Genomic DNA, 21,499 nt, shown 5'->3' with positions numbered 1-21,499 from the left:
GGCTGCACAGGGAAGCTTATGCACGTAGAGAGCTAGGAGTGCAGACTTACCTAGTCTGGAATCTTGATCACATGGAAGTCCTATGCAAGAGGCACTCAATCATGGATGCCATGGGAGCTGGTGGCTCTAATGTCAGCGGGGCAGTAAATCTGCCCCAAGTTTCAGGCGGAACCAGTCAGAATTTTAAAAGAACTATCTAAGGATGAGGCTGGAGAAGACACATGATATTTGGGATGAGCCTAACATCATGAGCCTAAACACATGATATTTGGGATGAGCCTCATGGTTCCTGGTACTCATGGAGACCCCTTCATGTGATTTAGGGTTAAGTTTTCGCTTCTTAGGCTCTTTAGCTCCTGCTAAATGTAATGAGCATGTTGAGAGTCACTGATATATTTGTTATTGACCATTCCTACAGTTACACTTTTATGTCCTTCAAACACATAGAGTCCAAAATAGCCTACAATGCAGAATAAATTAGAATTGGGATTAATTATTGGCAGTGGCACAATTTCATTGTGTTTTTTATTTGGAAGACCTATTCTGTGTATACCCGGTCTGGATCTTAGCTAAACCTGAAGGCAATAGGGTGCAGTGAAGAGAAGAACCCAACATATGCAGAAAACTGGAGCATTCTCTTCCTTTTGCTATTGCTTGGTAAAAAGCTTTCTAAAGACGTTGTCTTTCTTTTTCTTCTGCTTCATGAAATCTGCCTCTAGCTCTTTTCTCCCTGGAGTCTGCGGATTGTATACGCTCTTTGCTTCTTCCGTTGTGAGTTGTGCTTTGGCTCCTGAAAAAGGATGAGCAATTATTGGTTTTTCCCAGTGCTGAAATGATGGCAGAAGTAATTGTTTTCAGAAAGCTGGTTCTTTACAACACCAACACTGTATTGCATACTACAGTATTTCATGGATCTATTGCCAACCATTTAATTCTATCCCAACATACCTTTTCTCTCTCTGCTGAATGTCAGAACATAGTTCAGTGATAGGATGGCTGCTATGGATTAACTGAGTTTAAGGTTCAGTCTGTGCTGGCCTCTGTTTAGCTGGTAGTTGTATAAACACTACTTTATAGGAAGCTCCCTTAAACCTCATACGACTAGTGGTCTATCTAGCTCAGTATTGTCCACACTGACTAGCAGCAGCTCTCCAGGGTTACAGACGGGAGTCTTTCCCAGCCCTATGTGGAGATGGCAGAGATTGAAACTGGGACCTTTTTCTTGCAAAGTCTGCTCTACCACTAAGTTATAGCCTGTCCCTGCCTGTATCATAACATCATATGAAAAGGTATGTGTTGCCATCACTGCCTGCGTTCGGACAACACAATAACCACTGGTGGTTTTAGTTGTCAACTGTAAGTTGAGCAGTCAACTATTGGTATTTGTGTCGTCTGTTGGGCAAAAACCACCCCACAGTTGACTTTTCCCTCAACAAAACCACAGGAGAAATTCAACCAGCTGCAGACTAGTTGCACAACCAGTGGTTATTGTGTTGTCCGAACTGAGCCAGTGGAGTTTTTTTACCCGTTGAGTTGACTTTTTTGCCTGGCTACAGAGTTCCCAGGCAAGAGTGGCCAAAATTGAGCCGTCCGCTCTGCTAGAGTTGGCACAACTCGCAGAAGCTGCTGGGATAGCACTGGGAGGACTGAGGGGGAGGGAGGATGGGAGGGGAGAGGGGCGGGGCTGTGTCTGTCAAATGCTGGGTTGACTATTAGTCCACTCAAAGCCAGCCCCAACCACTCCACAGTTGTGTAGGAACATGTTGTGTGGGGAGTACCCTCAAAAAACCCAACCATGAGTTGACTATTCCACCCACCATTGACTAATGTGTTGTCCGAATGCAGCCACTGTGTACTCACTGTAAAAAAATTGATCAATCAGTGACGACATACCCTATGCCAAATTCTAGGTCTGATCTTCTTCGACTTCCATTACTCAAAAAAGGAATTTAGAATAGCACAATACAGTCCTAGGCCTAGCACCCTCACATTTGCTAAATAAACTTGGCTTATAATCTCGTGGTTTAGTAGCAATTGTTGTGGAATGGATATAAAATTATATCGGGCTGCTTAACTCAATGCATTGCAGATCCTATGGAAGACTGGCTGGTGATCTGTCTATGTCTGACATGCTTCACCAATGTAGGAATTTAACTTGTGGGAGAGAAGCCGAGCATGTAACGAGAACAAGAAGGAACTTTACACAGAGTCTGAGCAACTGGAGGCAGATTTTTCAGCTCATTATTCCCCCCCAAAGAGTTTAGTATAATTCCTAGCCAACCTTAGTTTCTCGCTTAATTTGTCTAATTTAGAACCTCACATTCTAGCAAACATTTCCCATGGAAGATATAAATTCCCCACTTTCTTGGTGCATTTTCCCACTCTTCCTCAGAGACATACTAGACATGAAGGTAGCACAGCCTGCTAGAGATTGCACTGGGCCCCTATAAAGAGAGAATGGATGTGTTGCATAAAGTTCACTAGGAGGGGCTGGTCCTTTTCCTGCTTTACCCTTGAAGCAACTTATTTCCAGCTGCTTTTCTCCTAGCAGGGTTATACTTCCGGTTTTGGAGCCCTACTGGGTGAGACAGAAGAAAAGTGGCTTTTGAGAGGAAAAGGCTGGTGGGGAAGGGTTCAACACTAGGGCAGTGCACAGCGTTTGTACGAATCCCCGAATCCGAGCCAAGGTGGGCTGATTTGGCCCGCCTCAGCCCAGATCTGAGGCAGTATTTGGTCAGCCCAATACCTCCCAAGGCTGAAGCAGATCGGCACTAAGGCCTCAGGGTGCCTTGGGCTGATTTAGAGACTTAACTGTAAATCACGTCCTCCTCCCAGAGAACCGAGCTGCAATTTAAAGTTAAGGTCACGGCACCTCTCTATTTTTTACTATATCTATGGCTGAAAACTACAGCAGCCGTAAAGGGCCATTTCTCTTTATGGCTTGCTGTCGTTTTCGGCCATAGATATAGTAAAAACAGAGAGCCTCTATGACCTTAATTTTAAATTGCAATTTACAGGAGGATGCAATTTACAGGTAAGTCCTGGAGGCAGCAGCTCTGGGTTGGGGGAAGGGGGGCTGGTAAGGAAGGGTGAGGGGCTAAGAGCAGGGAATGGGGAGTTCTCCAAAGCACCCTAAGTCAAATCAGGGCTGTTTCGGAGGCTCCGAAACAGCCTCTGAAGTGAGTTGGGGCGGGGGGCTGTCTACAGCCCTATTCAGTACCTTCTTCCTGATCATTCTAATGTGACTGCATTCTCTCTCCCCACCAGCCTGACCCCACTTTAGCACTCATTTGATTGTGATACAGAGATATATCACTATTACATCCAATTTGACCCTCAGTCAGCAATCAGAGCAGCTTGGAGTATCTTCTAAATACCTGGGAGTTGGATCCAGATCTGACATTTTACCAGCAAAAGGATACCGCTTGCAGAATGGGATTTCCCCATCCTTTCCTCTTCTCTGTAATCCCCTATGCACCCTCCAAATCTGCTCCAGAGGGTTGGAGGATGCATGGGGGCTGCAGGGGGGAGGATGGGAAGCCCTGTTCCACAAGCAGCAACCTTCTGCTCAAAGAACGACAGTTCTTGATCCAACCCCATATTTCAGCTCTCAGACGAAATGAGGGATGCTTGGAGTGTTTCATCTAGTTCTTACAGCCACTCATTGTTTCCCTCTATCGAAGTAATGTCGTTTAGCATTCCCCTTGGTCTGCACTGAGGCGCAGTGTTGAGGAGAGGCACAGGCCAAGAACGAACCTGAACTGCCTATACCCTCCCCCAGATCAGCATTGTACTTGGCATTTATAACAGCTGTGGCCTACTCATGACAGCTGCCTAGGGATCCCCTTCCGAACTCCCAAGTTCACACTACAATTTGTAGAAATGACTGGAATCCATCTGATGTAGCCACTGGAACCTCAGGATTTTCAGCTGTGTGGCCAATTATCTCAGGCCAGAGCTGTTTTTAGACTTAAATGCCTTAACAGACACACTTCCAAGCCATCCATGACAGAGAATAACCAGGCTAATTGTACTCTTGAATCTTCAGTTTAGGGGTTTTCACACCAAACCATAAAGGTTGTTAATGAGCAAAGTCAGCACAGACTAGCCACATGGGAGAACCATGATAAGACTGCCTCATGGGTAAATTAATATACATTTTGTAGCATTATAAACCAAATTGTTTATTTAGCCTTCTGCAGCCTAGGGCACCTTGGAAATGCAGACCGTGTTAAACTGAGAACAACATCTGAACCGTACGAGCGCAGCTATCCCTTGAAGCTGATCTGATTAATTCATGATTGCAGCTGTTTAGTATCTGCCTTGAAAATTGTCCCCTGCTCTTCTTTTGCCTGTTTACATTACCTTGGTTTTCCTGCTCCAGAGTTCCCTTCACTCCTCTATGAGGATAAGGCCACATTTTGTGATAGCTTTGCGGGAGATCGGATGGGATGGGCATTAACAGAGTTGCTGGACCTGATTCCATGGAGGTCTCAGAAGAAGTATCTGAAATGAGTTATTAACAGATCCCTAATACTTCTGTGACTGGGTAAAGTTACCATCAAAATACTAGAAATATTTGAAATCACAAACTAGAATTTCTTGTTGTGAAGGCAATATTGCTCCATGGTTTTTCAGTGAGATGAAAACTTGTGACTTATCAAACTGAATACTGCTCACCCCACCATACATGGTAGTATTGTTGGCCTGGGAGATTATCAAGCATTTGGCAGGCCACAGCTGTGTTCACTTGGTGGGTCACACGTGGAGCAGGCCTGACCTACATAATGTGCAGTTCATCTCTGACCATAAAACCTCTATCGAATTGATAGAGAATGAAACATTTTTCCTACCACACATGTAAACAAAAGTCACAGTAGTTTATCTCACATCTGCCCATCTCTCTCCACAATATTTTCAATGCTTTCTTAAGGAGAGATAAGATGAGAATTAAAAGAATAAGTCAAATGCTTTCATTCTTTTTATGGAATCCAAACTCAAACCTACACGAGCACCATAAATAAAACTACTAACCGGTAGACTTGACTTGTAAGAATTTATTTCTGAATGTGAATTGTATATTGTTATGGCTAATAGCTAAAACAAAACTTCAGTGATATCACCAAATATTAGAATCAGCACACACACAAGCTGAACGTTGGATTGAAATATGTGGAAAAAGAACGTTGGATAGCGCATAGCATGTTTTATTTCTGCCCTATGTAGTTTTGTTTCCCTTAAGCATATTTTTAATGAAAGGGAAAAAAATGTTCCAGTATTACCTGAGTCTTCAGAATTCTGAGCAAAGGTTATGCTAAAATCATGTGTCGATACTTCTGATTCATGAGAACTTTCAAAAGGCCTCTTTACTTGTTTAACTCTGAAGGAAGGATTTCTCCTGTCAATAAGCAGTATTAGCAGAAATTAGCTTTCCTTTACTGAAAATATAGATATGAATTTAAATTTTAAATAAATAAATAAATTACATCAATCCTTTGCTATAAATACTTTAAGGGTGGCTAACAAAACAATTAAAACAAGAGAATCTGAATTAATCAGCATTTTGAATGTCTAGTCCACTATAAGGCTCTAGGCTGCATTCACCCACAGTTACTTAGCGATCAAACTGGCATCCATTCCACTAACTGGATTCTCCAATTTACACCTTAATGAGTGCATAAATGGAACAGTGTGAACTTCAGACATAGTTATAAAGACCAAGAACAGAAGTTGGATCTCTGAGGAAAAAAATGGTTTCGGTTCTCATTATCAAAATGCTCTCCAAGGGAGAAACAAGTTTATGATAAATTTCAATGACAAAATGTTTTATAGAAGCCAGTGCTGGTATTCATATTGGCATCCCTGATCAGGCATGCTTCCTACATACTGTCATCAACTCTTACATATTGTCATAATTTCTGTTGTGCAGCTGTGTAGCCTTTGGCATACCCAGTCATCCCAAGTATTTGTATGTTGTTTTAGCAAACTCCATACCATAGAAGACTCCAGACCATAGAAGACAGTTTATCTGCAATTTTCTTAAGGGATACAACAAACTGAACTTAAATACTATCTTCACAGTGCTGAGTTGTTGTGGGATGGTAGTGAATAATCCCAACTGGGGTGTGGCAGGCAGTGCAGGCTTTCTGGTGGCTATTAGGCTTGCTGGGCCTACCCTCTCCCTCTCTTGCGGCTTCTGGCAACCAATGGAAGGTCACCTTCCACCTGGAAACACCCCCTGAGCAGTGCTGGAGTGAAGACAGATGGCAGAAGAGCTATGCTGACCTCGCTCAGGCAGGAAACGTTGGAGTAAGTCTGCTGCGGATCTTTAGTTCTTCCGCAGTAGTTCTTCTGTGGTTCTGAATCAGCAGCTGTGTCATATAACCAACACAATGTGGATTTGGAGCCACCATGGGACTTCCAGAGTGCATAGACAGCCCCCTGAATTATGTTTGAGCAGATGTACAGAAATGAGTGCGTACCTGGGAAGGAGACCTTTGGTAACCTGCCTTTCAGTGGAACCCCCAATTGCAGAGATCCAAGGTTTTATCTGAGGCCTTGCCGCATTTGTGCTGACTGGTAATTCCTTCTGTAAGGAATATTGGTTGCTGTGGTAGTCTTGAAGAACCCATGTAGAAAAAAGGTCAAAGGAATAAATGAACAGTAAATTATTATGAAGGATTCTTTTAAATTTGAAATAACCTCATTGACTATAGAGTGTCTGGGAGGGCAGTATCAGACTCTGAGGTACTGCAGTATATTCATTTCTTTTGTCCAGTTCTGTTCATGTCTAACCAAGCCCCAAGCATCTTGTAGGCACATTGTGAGGAAAGGCAGGATAGAAATACGGGGCGAGGGGCAGGCATGTGTGTGAGGAATTCTCTGTAAACCAAATCCTGCAGACCTACCCAAGGTATTTAATAATGCTTGCATCCAATCCTCCATTAGCTTCTGAGAAGGTGCTGCAAAGTAGTATTCTGATCCATCAGTTGGCCTGAAAGCCATAGATAAGGAATGAGTTGTTATAGCCCTTCACAAGAATGTATGTAAAGAAAAAAACCATAACCCCAATTCTTTCTTGTTTAACATGGAATTTTATTTTGACACCGATTTAAAAATAGAGACAACAAAAACCCACCATATAACAATACAACAAAGCTACTAATTTTTGTAGTTTTGATGGGACAAAAGTGAAGTCCTTATTCCCCATTTGCTGATCTCAGATGAATTACATATTGAAATAAAAAATGGGCCTAGTTGTAATTTAAAACCAGTGTCGACCACCTTCTGCCAACCACAAGGAAGCCCCAATTAGTCCTAATTTTGACATAATTTATCTGTATGTTATTGCTAGCCTTCTTGAGTCCTATTTTTAGTGGAAAAGCAGGACTGACCTAAATTGAATGCACGAATGAAAGAATGAATGAAATCCATGTTTTGGAGTGAATTACAGAGCTGATGGTGCGTTCACCTTTACACATTGTGAGAGAACCCTCCTGGAATGGCCTTGCATAGTTGTGACAGAATGGAGTGTGCAATGTTGGGGAATAGCCAGGGAAGTTTTACTTGAGTGACACTGTTAAGTGACACACCCCTGTTTCACAATCAATCCATGGCCACTATTGTTTTGACTTCATTTCATATGCACACTGATAGCTTCATCACACCAGCGTTATACTGTGCAATCACTGCGAATTGCGTGCAAAGGACTCAGAAGTTTTCCAGCTTATAATCTGCTTTGACTGTGAAGCACTCCCATGCATCCTGCTTTAATTGTGCTATAAAGCCAAAAGAACCGACCTATTTTGCTACTAGTTTTGGAGTGAATCATTTGTTGTTTTCCGAGTGGCCACTGGGGGTGCAGGAGCAGGATTTGATACCTTTAAGCTTCAAATTAAACAAATGCTTACATCTGTGTAAGTTTTAAAGATAAAGACATCAAAATTGGCATAGTAAAAGATATTAAGGAGAGCTTTAAGCATACCAAATTTGAATCGGATTGGGTCATCCGTTGATTTTTTAATGATTTTTTTACATTTCCCCCCTTAAACCCCTTTCCTGGTATGCAAAGGATCTTAGGACCGCTGCTGCCAGGGGTGTGATATAGCTAGCAACAACAACAAGGATGCCAGCTTTGCACTGTAGGGGATAATTCGAGGGAAACAGGTACTTGGGATGAAGCTCTGACTGCAAAACCAATGATGCATTTATAGTGCTGATGAAGATAGTGGCATCCAGTTCTACAAAATCACCCTGGGTCTATGCACCCCTGATGACATCCCGAGCAATACGTAGAATAACAAATAAAAACAAAACATGTCTCTTGTATTTTGCTTGCATTGTCACCGATATGATTTACCTTAAGCTGAAGGCATGTTCTTTCCTAGAATAGTTTGTTAATCTTTCACAAAAGGCTCCAGCAGTGCTGATTGACAAGACTGGAGTTATATCCTGATAAAAGAAAACCAACAACAACAACAACAGAAGATATTATAACCAAAGAATTTCAGTCCCATCTTTCAGATTCAAGCTCTTCCCCATTTGTATCCTATAGACCAGGGATGGGCAACTTGTTGCCGTCCAGATGTTTTGGCCTACAAAACATCAGCCCGAGTCAATATAGGCAATGGGGAGGGAATTGTAGACCAAAACATCTGAAGAGCCACAAGTTGCCCAACCCCTATTCTAGAGCAGGAGAACCCTGGAGTAACTTGGAAGCTTATTATGGGCTCCTCAATGAGAAGATTAGTAATGGTGGAGAAGCTTCCTTAAAGAACCATCCTCCTTTGGAACATGCAGCTGTAGGGGCGTGTTGAGTCCATCCTAGGGCCCATTCACAGCATGTATGAGTGACGAGGCACAGCAAGCTAGTGGCTAGTGGTCCAGGTAAACTGAGAATGCCCCCTGGAATATACCATGGAATCCGCTGATGGGACAAACCAACTGACATGGAGGGGAAGTTTGAGAACCATTGCTCTACAGCCATTTCCCCTGCAATATTCTAACAAATGACCAACCACCATGATGATTAAAACCTTACTGGACCTGCCTTGTCTTAAAGCATGTCCATTACCTACAGCTTAGCACTGTGTTGAGGATGATGAATTTCTATATCTTGGCATTATAAGACATAGGCATCTATCAGACTGCAAGTTTTGAACAGATAACACACAAAAGTCTACATCGCCTACACAGTAGATTTCTAATGTTCAATATTTCTTTCTGAAGAAACTGGATTTTCAGTGAGGTGGGAAATTAGAGCTGAAGGGGTTTATAAACAAACTACCTGGGATGTTTCCTTTTCATCATTGTAGAAGTCAAGTTTTTGTTGTCCAAGTATAACATAATATGTATTCCAAGCCCTTGTCTTTGGCTACAAAAAATAAATAAAAACAAAACAAAATGAATGTCTATCAACTTTAATCTTTGGGGTAGTCTACCAATTATTATTAAGTCTCTCTATTACTTGGGATTATTTGTTAACTTGTAGTTTATTTTTTATCCTGATTACATTCATCTTTCGAGTCATATAATGATTTGATCATCACTTCCCTTTCCTGAACAATGCTATTGGGTGGTAGGATAAGTGAGATAAGTTTTGCAAGAACTGAGCTTATTTTTATATATTACAGTAGGATAAGTGGGATAAACAATACAGACAGAGCTCCTTGGAAGAGCTCAGCTTCTCAATAAACAAACCAACAAACAAACAGTAATATGGTCCCAGCAAGATTTGCAAATAGATTAAATTTAAAATATTTCAATCTTCTTTGAGCTTTATCAATATGAAAAATGTAAGTAAGTGCTCAAAACAAAATGGATGCCTATCTGCAAAGCAAATGTATTTTTGCTTTGCAGATAGCTTTATGGATGTAAAAATTATGAATCATATTTAAAAAAAACATGAAGAGGCTAATTACGTTACTGCAAAAAAGAGAAAATGGGGGTAGAAAGTCTGGGTCGAAGATGGACAGAACAAGGAGCAGAACATCTCAGTAGGAGTAGATGTCTCGGGATCAGCAAGAGCAACTCCTCTTGGATTGAAATAAGAATTGTTTCCTTGATTGCTCTTTTACAGAATTCCTGTTATCATCTCCTCAAAAAAGGAAAGCAAATTTATTTAACGTGATCTTTCTTTGGCCTCAGCTAGACCTACGGGTCTAGCGCGATGTAGGGGTGAAGATCTCACAATATTGTTATCACGAGATCTCTCCCTCTGTTTAAATGCGGCACGCGCTGACCTCAGAGGAACAAGACGTCGCGCCCGCCATTTTGTTTCTTTCTTTCTTAAAGGAGATGAGCGCAGGAATGCTCGTACGCAAATGGTAAGGTTTTTTCTATTTAAAACAATTTTTCCCGCTCCCCCACCCCACCCCCGATGGGCGCAGAACTCCTGAGGAGCTCTGCACCCTGTGTGCGGTTCCCAGCTTCTCGCGAGTAACCGTGAGGAGCTGGGACAAACTGCGATACCCGCCCACACGTTCCACAGTCTTGGGATCATCCTGAGACCACGGAAAAAGCGGGCTACAACTATAGGGCCGTCTCCCGGGGTAAGAGAGGGATCATCCCTCCCTGTTCCCGGGATCCCCTGTGCATCATGTGAACACACAGGGGCGATCCCTGGGATATCGCCCCATCTAGCTATGGCCTTTGGTGAGCCCGTGTTGCTTATGTCCCCTCTGCCCTTCCCTTCCATACTATGAAGGTAGTTTAACTCGCACTTACCTGTTTCCTTCCTGGAAGGATCTGGTCCCTCTTTTCTAGGAATCCCTCCATACTCTGGTGATTTGCAGAAACCTGAAATGCACAAGATCCTTGCAGAGAGCTGAAACTAGCTTGTTGGGCAAAGCAGTCTGTAAGGTCGCAGTTAAGGTTAAACACTATGTTGCAAATTTAGCAGTTACTAAGGAGTACACAGCATTTACCAATTCACTTTGAAACAGCTATACTTTTACCCCACCACAGATATGCCAGTAGGAATGGATGAATCATTTTATTTCCAGTCCTTGTCACTTTCACACAAATTGTCCATGCATAAGTCCATTCGGTCTCATTTCCACAGTAACTTCCCAGCTAAATACCTATTTCAATATATATTTTTAAAATGTATTTTCTTTCACAATACACATTTCTAAATACAATTCCTTTTTAAATAAGCATTTTAGTGGGTATTTTTTTAGCCAACAACAACATCAAAATAATCACGAAGTGTAAAACAACTAAGTTCTGATCCTCAAATTATTATTAATTATTATTATTTTAATTTATTACATTTATATCCTGTTTTTTTACCTCCTTGAAGGAACCCAAAGCAACTTATATGATCCCCCTTCTCTCCATTTTATCCTCACAACAATCTTGTGAGATAGGTTAGGCTGAGAGTAAGTGACTGACCCAAAGTCACCCAGACCAATACTCTACATTGTCTCTTAGTCCAAGAACTGCAGATCACGTCAATCTACATTGGAGTTCACAAAGACTGACTTATTCAAGCAATTGTACATGCCAGAGACCTATGACTATACAGTGAAAAATGCTGCACAGATATTTCAATCAAGCATTAAGGAGAAAGGAACTATCTTTTGTCAACAAAAGTAGAATTGTTGTATGTTAGTCCCTATATATCGTATACTAAAATGACCAGGGATGTGGGAGAATTTCATTTCAGTTCGGTTTTGATAAGAATTTGCCAAAATCCATAAAGTTCCTCTTATTTTGGAAAAAAAGAACTTGAGTTTCAAAAAATATATGAATATGGATGAAACTGAAATACAGCACCATGTACATTGATGGTGCTATATAAAATAATAATAATAATAATAATAATAATAATAATAATAATAATAATAATAAAATGGACAGATAGGGACGTCCCAAGCACTTGACTTGGTACGGGAGTCCTATGGATTCCCCCCACGTCTGCACCCTCGGACCCAGTCAGGTGCACTCGGTGTGAGCGCAGATGTCTGCTCAAATGCTTGTGAGGCCCTGCAAGCACACAGCACCTGCCTACCCTGGCTGCTGAAATCGTGCACTTCCTCCATGTTAATGGAAGCTGCCATTAAAGGAGTGGAGTGAAGTGCCCATTTTCCAGGGGTTTTGGGAATCACGCATTTCCCCTTCTGCATCAGTGGCAGCGGTAAAGAGCAGGGGCAGAAGGCAGCGGTGACAGGGCGAGTGTCCGCTGAGGGATATCGTGCAAGATCCACTTGATAGGGACCCTGCTTGGGAGCTCTTATTAGTTTCCACTGGAACTACTGAGAGCTACCTTTCTTAGGCCATAGCTAGACAGGGTGATCACTGTGCATCCTCATGACACAGGGGATCCCGGGAACAGGGAGGGATGATCCCTCCCTTTCTCTGGGACATCACCCTACCCTTTTTTCATGGTTTTTCCACAGTCTCGGGATGATCCCAAGACCGTGGAAAGTGTGGCCCACCATCACAGTTTGTCCCGGCTCCTCATGAGTAACTGTGAGGAGCCTGGCATGGAGTACAGAGCTCCTCAGGAGCTCTGTACCCATTGGGGGTGGGGTGGGGTGGAGCGGGGAAATATTTTTTTTTAAAAAACAACTCACCAGTTTGCAGACGAGCACTCGTGTGCTCATTCTCCTTTAAAAACTAAAACAAAATGGCAGCCGCGATGTTGCACACCTCGTGTAAATGAGGGCGACGATCTCGCAATCCTTTTACAACTTCATTGGCTGCCAGTCCAGGTCCGGGCCCGATTCAAAGTGCTGGTATTGACATTTAAAGCCCTAAACGGTTTGGGGCCAGGTTATTTGAAGGAACGCCTCCTCCCATATGTACCTACCCGGACCTTAAGATCATCTACAGGGGCCCTTCTCCGTGAGCCCCTGCCAAAGGAAGTGAGGCAGGTGGCTACTAGGAGGAGGGCTTTCTCCGCTGTGGCACCCCGGTTGTGGAATGAGCTCCCCAGAGAGGTCCGCCTGGCGCCTACACTGTACTCCTTTCGTCGCCAGCTGAAGACCTTTTTATTCACTCAGTATTTTAATACTTAATTTTAACTTAAATTTAAATTATACTGTTTTAACTCTGTATTTTAACCTTATATCAATTTTGCTGCGTGGTTTTATCCTGGTTGTGCTTTTTATATTGTATTTTGTATTTGTATTTTTAACTTATTGGTTGTTTTATGATGGTTTTAATTTTTGTGAACCGCCCAGAGAGCTTCGGCTATTGGGCGGTATAAAAATGTAATAAATAAATAAATAAATAAATAAATCATAATATTGCAAGATCATTGCCCTTTCACCCCCTTGTCTAGCCATGGCCTGCGACTGGATGGATGGTAATAGGCAATAAGTTTTAACCCTCCTCTGAGCTAGTAATATTGATTTGTCCAGAGTTGTTTTCCTCACAATCCAATATTGTTGTCCTCCCTTGTTCAACCCTTCCTCCCTCCACTTTCTTTCTGATTATTACTTGATGGAGTTTGCGGCCCATTCATGAATCCCTTTGATTAATCTGCCTGAACCTGGTTAGGCAAAATGCAGAGGTTCCACGAAAGGTTGTTTCCCTTCAGACTAAGTTTATCTCTCAGTTCCTAATCATCCCACTGAGTTTCTAGGGCTGTCCTTGGCCCTTTCAGAGCTATGTCCCAATTTTCTTCACAGTTTGTGAGAGGAATAGTTTCATGTGCCTCCCTCAGGTTAATTAGATCTTCTGTATTGCTAGAAAAACCGAATTTACTTCTATCTGCCCTGTCTGGGCATATTTTTAATAGTGTTGAGGGATGTGGTCCCGTCCCGCGCCTGTTTTACTTCCCTGCCTACTTGCTATCTCTCTCATCATTTCTTCTCTTAATTCCTTTCTCCTCATATCTGTTCCTTATGGCTCGCTCCAATTTCATCTCTCCCAACTTAGTTCCTATTCGGTGTCTCCCCCCTTCCCAGCTGCCTTTCTCGTGTTCCTTATGGAACTGTCGCTCTATTGCTTCCAAGGCCCCTGTCATCCAGGACTTGTTTTTCTCTAGATCTCTTCACCTCCTTGCGCTTACTGAAACCTGGCTTCTGGCCCATGATACCGCCATCTCGGCTGCCCTCTCTCTTGGAGGACTCTCTTTCTCTCACTCGAGTCGCCCAGAGGGTCGAGGTGGTGGTGTGGGTCTTTTATTATCGAGTTTGTGCCAGTTCCAGCCTCTTTCCATTCCACCTTCACACTGTTTCTCCTCCTTTGAGGGACATGTGGTGAGACTCTTTGCTCCGCTGCGACTGCGGGTTGCAGTTCTGTACCGCCCCCCTGGCTCATCCTCTAAATTTCTCTCTGATCTCGACTCGTGGCTGTCCTTTCTCCTCTCTGACAACTCTCCTACTCTGATCTTGGGTGACTTCAATATCCACGTGGATGACCCTCACGATGCTGCAGCTCTACGATTTCGCTCCTTAGCTTCTTCTTACGATCTTAAGCTCTGGTCTGAAGCTCCCACACATTCCCTTGGACACTGTCTGGATCTTGTCCTCACTCGGAACTGCTCTGTCCTGGACTTTTCTATTGCTGACTTTCTTCTGTCAGATCATCATCTAGTCTCTTTCAATATTACTCACAATTCCCCTCCTTCACGTCCCGCTTCACACCCTTGTCGTGACCTGCATTCTATCAACTATGAGGCTTTTTCTCAGTCTCTAGCCTCCTCCCTTCCTTCTGTCTTCACAGCCGTCTCCTTGGACTCAGCCATCTCCTCCTTTAACTCCTCCTTATCTTCAACTCTTGACAATCTTGCTCCATCTACAACTCGGATAGTTCGCCCCTCTCAACCCCAACCGTGGCTCACCTCTTTCCTCCGCTACCTTCGCTCTTGTTCCCGGGCAGCCGAACGCCTGTGGCGTAAGACCAGGGACTGGGCGGACTTTGTCCATTACAAATTTGTTCTCTCCTCTTTCTCTTCTGCCATTTCACTGGCCAAACAGCAGCACTACTCAACGTTAATCCATTCAAATGCTAGGCACCCTCAGCGGCTCTTCGTGTCCTTCAATTCTCTTCTGAAGCCTAATCCACCATCTCTCCCCGCCTCTCTGTCTGCCAATGACTTTGCCTCTTTCTTCAATGCTAAAATCCAAACTATTCACTCCGATCTGGCCAGCTCTGCTCCACTTCCAGCTCCTGTTCCTCACCTGTCAGTTCCTCCTGCAACTCTCTCGGCGTTCCCTTCGGTCTCAGCTGATGAACTGTCTGAAATACTGCGCTCATCGAAGCCTTCTACTTGTTCCCGTGATCCGATTCCCTCTCGCGTCTTTATTAATCTTATCCCCGCTATCCTCCCATCCTTGCTTCACATCATTAATTCTTCTCTGTCCTCTGGTTCATTTCCTTCTGCTTTTAAACATGCTACAGTCTCTCCCATTCTCAAAAAACCCACTCTTGATCGACTATCTCTGTCTAACTACCGACCTGTCTCTCTGTTGCCTCTAGTCTCAAAGATCCTGGAACGTGTGGCCTACTCTCGTTGTCTTGACTTTCTCTCTAGTAACTCTGCTCTGGATCCCTTTCAATCTGGATTCCGTCCTTTGCATTCCACTGAAACAGCCCTTACCAAGATCACCAATGATCTTCTTACTGCCAAGTCTAAAGGCCATTATTCCGTTCTTATACTCCTTGATCTAACTGCAGCCTTTGACACGGTTGATCACAATCTTCTCTTAGATTCCCTCCATGACCTTGGACTCTGTGGCTCTGTCTATAACTGGTTCGCCTCCTATCTAGAGGGTCGCTCTTTCAGCGTGTCGGCTAACGGCACCTCGTCCTCCTCTTTTCCCCTTTCAGTAGGGGTTCCGCAAGGCTCGGTGCTTGGCCCGTTGTTGTTTTCTTTATACATGCTGCCCTTGGGTAAGCTTATTCAATCTCATGGCCTCCAATATCACCTGTATGCCAACGATACTCAATTATATCTCTCATCTCCGGAACTTTCTCCTGATGTTCACGATCGTATCTCGGCATGTCTTTCAGATATCTCAGCCTGGCTGCTTCATCGTCGTTTGAAACTTAATATGGCAAAAACTGAACTGCTTGTTTTTCCTCCTAAACCTTCTCCTCACCTCTCATTCTCTCTTACTGTCAACGATGTCACGCTTACTCCGGTCAAGGAAGCTCGTAGTCTTGGCTTTATATTTGACTCCTCGCTCTCCTTTATTCCTCATATCGAGGCAGTAGCTAAATCCTGTCGTTTCTTCCTGTATAATATTGCCAGGATTCGACCATTTTTGTCTGTCTCTTCTGCCAAGACTCTCATTCACGCACTGGTTATCTCTCGGTTGGACTACTGCAACCTTCTTCTCTCTGGTCTTCCTTCGTCTCACATCAGTCCGCTGGTCTCTGTCCACCACTCTGCCGCTAAGATCATCTTCTTGGCCCGCCGCTCTGACCATGTCACTCCACTTCTGAAATCTCTTCATTGGCTTCCAATTCACTCCAGAATCCAATATAAACTTCTCCTGTTGACCTTCAAAGCTTTTCACGGTCTAGCTCCTGCCTATCTCTCCTCTCTCATCTCACACTATTGCCCCGCTCGTGCTCTCCGCTCCTCTGATGCCATGCTTCTCGCCTGCCCAAGGACCTCTACTTCCCTTACTCGGCTTCGTCCTTTTTCTTCTGCTGCCCCTTACGCCTGGAACGCTCTTCCAGAACACTTGAGAACTACAAACTCAATCACAGCTTTTAAAACTCAGCTAAAAACTTTTTTGTTCCCTATAGCTTTTAAATATTGAGTTTGTTCTGACTCTATACTGTTTAGCTTCACCCTACCCAGTGCCTGTTTACACTTCCCTGTGCCTGTTTGCATTCTCTTTCCCTCCTTATTGTTTACTACAACTTTATTAGATTGTAAGCCTATGCGGCAGGGTCTTGCTATTTACTGTGTAATCTGTACAGCACCATGTACATTGATGGTGCTATATAAATAAATAAATAATAATAATAATAATAATAATAATAATAATAATAATAATGTGCCACATTCTTGAAGTATCTAGATACCACTATGCCCAGCCCCAGTAGATCCTCCCTCTTATCATATATTCTACTAGCTGTTAAGCTGTCCTTGAAAGTCACTACTGCACTGGCATGGGTACAGTTATGAAACAGATAATCCACTTTCAGAATATTAGCAGGATTAATTATACCAGTACTTACAGGTTGCAATATATTGATTAGATGAGTTTTACGTTCATTGTGGGAAAGTATCCCCCTCAGTTTTGGATTACAATTAATGACGTATCAATTGTAAATCCCAATTGCCACTATATTTTGAATCTGCTAACTGTGGCAGTGCAATTTTTTTTTAGTTCTCTAATACTATTTTCTTTTAGGACATCAGACCAAGGATCCTGCATCACCATTTCCTTGTTATCCATCACAGGGTGGGTTCCGGGGATATATTGGGTATATGTGAGGGCCTTACTCCCTCTTGGAGTTTTGCTCTTCCTTTTAGACCTGGAGGCTTTTGTTACTCTTCTTGAGTTCGCCTCCAGTAATCTAAATCGGTTATAATTCATTTTCTTATATGCTGTTTTTTGTTTTGTTTTTAACCTCACTTAGATTCTTGATTCTTACGCTTTGCCTTAACTGGTTGGTTTTTCCTTGTACCTTAAGAGTTAAAGGCAGTTTCCTTTTTAAGAGAGATTTTAGTCTCAGGGGGCACATCTTGGGTATTTGTAGTTTCTATGTCAAATTGACCACTGATATGTCTTTTTAATTTGAACAACTCAGTTAGTGTAGTTAGCAACTCAAGGGACTCATAAAGAAATAATTTTAGCTGTTTCATGTCTTCTAGAAAATCTTTAACCCACTGAAGCAGTGAATTACTATCTTTCTGCTCTCCCTTCTCAGCTTTAGATAAAGGGACTTCATTCTCTGGTTGAGTAGGGTGCGGTGGCAGCTCCTTCACCTGTTTTAGCATGAAGTCATCCAATACCTCCCCTCTCTCAGCAAGTTCCGCCCTACCGGCAGGAGATGCATTTTCTTCAAGGGCTAGTTCCACAGCCAAATTAATAGCACCTTCCCCCGAATTGGCCTCTTGTGAAATGCACCTGTGATCAACATGATGATCCTCCCTACACTGGGAATAGCTGTACCTATTGAATTTGGGTGGTGGTGATGGGTGAAAATTTCACTTCAGTTCGTTTCTAATAAGAATTTATCAAAGTTTGCAAAGTTCTTCATATCTTAGGGAGAAAGAGCTTGAGATTTTAAAAAAATGGAATGCTAGATTCACCGTTTGCTAGAAATGATAGATTGACCAGTACACTTTACTGTCACTCATTCCGATTGTATGATATTCTTTGTGCATTTTGAACTTGTAATACATATAAAGAATAAATAATATATAAAAAGAAGTTGTGGATTTCTGAAACTTTCATTCAGAGTAGGGCTTACATGGAATCAGAGGACAACAACTTACCAGAGAAGCAGTTTCTGATCTCTCAGAAGGTAAATCAGAGCGTAGTAAAGTTGGGGAAATGTCATACGATCCTCTGCCAGGCATAGCCTTTACTCCTTTGGTTTCCATGTTGGAGAGGGGGGTATCAGTAATGCTTTTCTCATTTGCCAGTTCGAAATTACTAGCATGTGGTTGTAACACGTCACTGTCAGCTTGCTGGATTTTCAGGTTAGAGGGCAGTGAAGACAGCAAAGAGTTCTGGATTTCCGTAGCTGAATCGTGTAAGCCAAGCAACTTTGGTGCAGGAGGAGCATTAGCATCACTGGGGCCAGTCGACTTTCCAAGACCAAATTGGTGCAAACCCTCTTCAGACTTTGGTGGAAGAGAGACCATGTGTTGCAGGGGAGCTCTCAAAGTGGCCACGGAGGACCTCGGAGGGACTTGCTGCGTTTTCTTTGGATCTAGTGGTCTTGTGTGTGCTGTTCTTCTGTCCGAGTGCCTTCTCCTTAGAGAGGGGACCTTGATCAATTTCCCTCTCTCGCTTTGCTCGTTCTGCTCAATATCCATTTGTTTCCGTAGTTTCAGTTCCCTCTGAAAGGAAGAGAACGTTTACACAAGTTGAGAGGAGCTGTCAAACAAATGAACGGGAATCATTATGGGCAAGTAATAATTAACTACTAGTAGTTTTGCTCCTGCCACCACTGAGATTCAGCAGCAGGCAGTGGTGTTGGGACCCCAGGGGGTCCTGTGGGGTTGATATTGGCATCTATACTCCTGAAATTGGCCCACTCATGATTTAATATGTAGTATGAGAATTTCCAGCTCTCTCAAGGAAACTACCTTGCCTTGAGTCAACTAGAGCTTAGACCGGACTGTTAATCTGAGGCATTAACGTGAATAGCAGTGCCCCAGCAAGGATTTCTTTTAAAAGGACAAAACACATTGAAGTAAGAATTTAGAGCAGCGAAGACTCAAGTTCCCTTCAAGTTGTTTCCCACCCTGACCCCCGCCGAATTAATAAACATACATGTGGAATGTCTGCCACCTTCAAACATGCATTGTAGAGAGGGGAATGAAGTGTAGAACAGGGGTGTGGGGCTGCATACTCTCCCTGGCCCAGGCATCTATCAGTAAGGCATGCCATGGACATCTGCAAAGAAAGCCCATAAAATAGACCTCTATGCACATAGGCTTTTCCTTGCAAATATCCACACCTTGAGGGAGGGGCCAAAAGCAGCACTCTATGCAATGAATGCATGAATCATAGAATAGCAGAGTTGGAAGGGGCCTACAAGGCCATCGAGTCCAACCCCCTGCTCAATGCAGGAATCCACCCTAAAGCATCCCTGACAGATGGTTGTCCAGCTGCCTCTTGAAGGCCTCTAGTGTGGGAGAGTCCACAACCTCCCTAGGTAACTGGTTCCATTGTCGTACTGCTCTAACAGTCAGGAAGTTTTTCCTGATGTCCAGCTGGAATCTGGCTTCCTTTAACTTGAGCCCGTTATTCCGTGTCCTGCACTCTGGGAGGATCGAGAAGAGATCCTGGCCTCCTCTGTGTGACAACCTTTTAAGTATTTGAAGAGTGCTATCTTGTTTCCCCTAAATCTTCTCTTCTCCAGGCTAAACATGCCCAGTTCTTTCAGTCTCTCTTCATAGGGCTTTGTTTCCAGACCCCGATCATCCTGGTTGCCCTCCTCTGAACATGCTCCAGCTTGTCTGCGTCCTTCTTGAATTGAGGAACCCAGAACTGGACGCGATACTCTAGATGAGGCCTAACCCGGACTGAATAGAGAGGATCCGGTACCTCATGTGATTTGGAAGCTATACTTCTATTAATGCAGCCCAAAATAACATTTGCCTTTCTTGCAGCCATATCGCACTGTTGGCTCATATTCAGCTTGCGATCTACAACAATTCCAAGATCCTTCTCATTTGTAGTATTGCTGAGCCAAGTATCCCCCATCTTGTAACTGTGCCTTTGGTTTCTATTTCCTAAATGTAGAACTTGGCATTTATCCCTATTAAATTTCATCCTGTTGTTTTCAGCCCAGCACTCCAGCCTATCAAGATCACTTTGAAGTTTGTTTCTGTCTTCCAGGGTATTAGCTATCCCACCCAATTTTGTGTCATCTGCAAATTTGATCAGCGTTCCCTGCACCTCCTCATCCAAATCATTAATAAAAATGTTGAAGAGCACTGGGCCCAGGACTGAGCCCTGCGGTACCCCACTCGTTGCCTCTCCCCAGTTTGAAAAGGTTCCGTTGATAAGTACTCTTTGAGTCCGAGTAGGGCTCGAAGGGGGGCTATTGTGGTTAAGAACAGTTTAAGACACACACACACACACCCAACCCACACTTCCCTTCCTATAACTTCTATGTTCTAAACCCATCCACCAGCTCTGGAAGCTGTTTTTCTCTAAAAACCACAACTGGCATATTATTGCAAATACTAGTGTGTAAATAGCCACAAAGAGAGAGCCAGGCTGTGTTCACTGTCATTCTTGTGCCCTGCTTGTGGGTCTCTGGTCGACAGCTGGTTGGCCACTGTGTGGTCCCTTGGACTGGTCTAGCATGGCACTTCTTACGTTCTTATACATTATTTGCCAGCTTAAGCAGAAACTCAGCTGTGAAATCTTATGTGCCCACTCTGAGCTGGGAAAGGTGATGAGAGGTACAGATAAGGACTCGTCTTTGTGCAGCAACACAGCCTGCCCCAGCAAGACTTCTGCAGCTTTTTTTAATGTCACCTTTGTCTTTCTATTCAGCTGTGCGAATTTCTCCTCCTGCACCTCTAGCATTTTCTCAAAGTCTTGATGTTTCTTCAATAGGTGCTCAACATCAGAGACAGAATGCTGGGGAAACAAGTCAGCAGAGACACTCACTTAAACACAGAAACGAGAGAAAAAGGAATCTGAAGACATGGAGATTTTTCAAAGCTGGTTAAGGGGATTAGCTATGATGCTTTTGTGACAGGTTATATCTCCTCTTTAAAGGGCTGCATCTTGACCTTGAACATTAGGAAGGCAAAAATATGTGGGCTCTTGTTCATGCCATGTGGCAGGAAATTCAGTTTTGAAGAGAAGGTCTGTCTATCGGCACAGGCCCT

The 21,499-nt window shown here is 43.3% G+C and overlaps 2 protein-coding genes across 2 annotated transcripts in view; both read right to left on the bottom strand.

The window, feature by feature from the left end:
* LOC134392932 (spectrin beta chain, non-erythrocytic 1-like) lies at positions 1-10,795 on the bottom strand. Its single transcript, XM_063117698.1, has 8 exons — positions 10,726-10,795; positions 9,284-9,373; positions 8,360-8,451; positions 6,909-6,994; positions 6,483-6,618; positions 5,283-5,398; positions 297-790; positions 1-253 (listed from the first exon to the last, which is right to left on the bottom strand). Exons 1-7 carry the CDS (start codon positions 10,774-10,776, stop codon positions 648-650), a joined length of 714 nt encoding a protein of 237 aa, XP_062973768.1. The 5' UTR covers positions 10,777-10,795; the 3' UTR covers positions 1-253; positions 297-647.
* A 6,647-nt stretch (positions 10,796-17,442) lies between these two features.
* Positions 17,443-21,499, bottom strand: part of SPTBN5 (spectrin beta, non-erythrocytic 5) — a 113,121-nt gene continuing 109,064 nt past the window's right edge. The window contains exons 61-63 of the mRNA XM_063118453.1: positions 21,141-21,245; positions 18,416-18,985; positions 17,443-17,490 (exon numbers count right to left, since the gene is read on the bottom strand). Of these exons, the coding sequence (XP_062974523.1) occupies positions 17,443-17,490; positions 18,416-18,985; positions 21,141-21,245 (723 nt within the window). The remainder of the gene's footprint in view (positions 17,491-18,415; positions 18,986-21,140; positions 21,246-21,499) is intronic.

Source organism: Elgaria multicarinata, chromosome 2, assembly GCF_023053635.1.
Source record: "Elgaria multicarinata webbii isolate HBS135686 ecotype San Diego chromosome 2, rElgMul1.1.pri, whole genome shotgun sequence".
NCBI lineage: Eukaryota > Metazoa > Chordata > Lepidosauria > Squamata > Anguidae > Elgaria > Elgaria multicarinata.
This window is presented reverse-complemented; position numbering and strand designations above follow the sequence as displayed.

What these genes read in the sequence shown, in the direction of transcription:
- LOC134392932 (XM_063117698.1), bottom strand. Translation starts at nt 10,776, where the DNA reads ATGGAGGGATTCCTAGAAAAGAGGGACCAGATCCTTCCAGGAAGGAAA. An exon ending in GAACATGCCTTCAGCTTAAG is followed by an intron (nt 6,995 to 8,359) that starts GTAAATCATATC and finishes TATGGCTTTCAG; the next exon opens with GCCAACTGATGGATCAGAAT. An exon ending in TCAGAATTCTGAAGACTCAG is followed by an intron (nt 791 to 5,282) that starts GTAATACTGGAA and finishes ATCCTTTTTCAG; the next exon opens with GAGCCAAAGCACAACTCACA.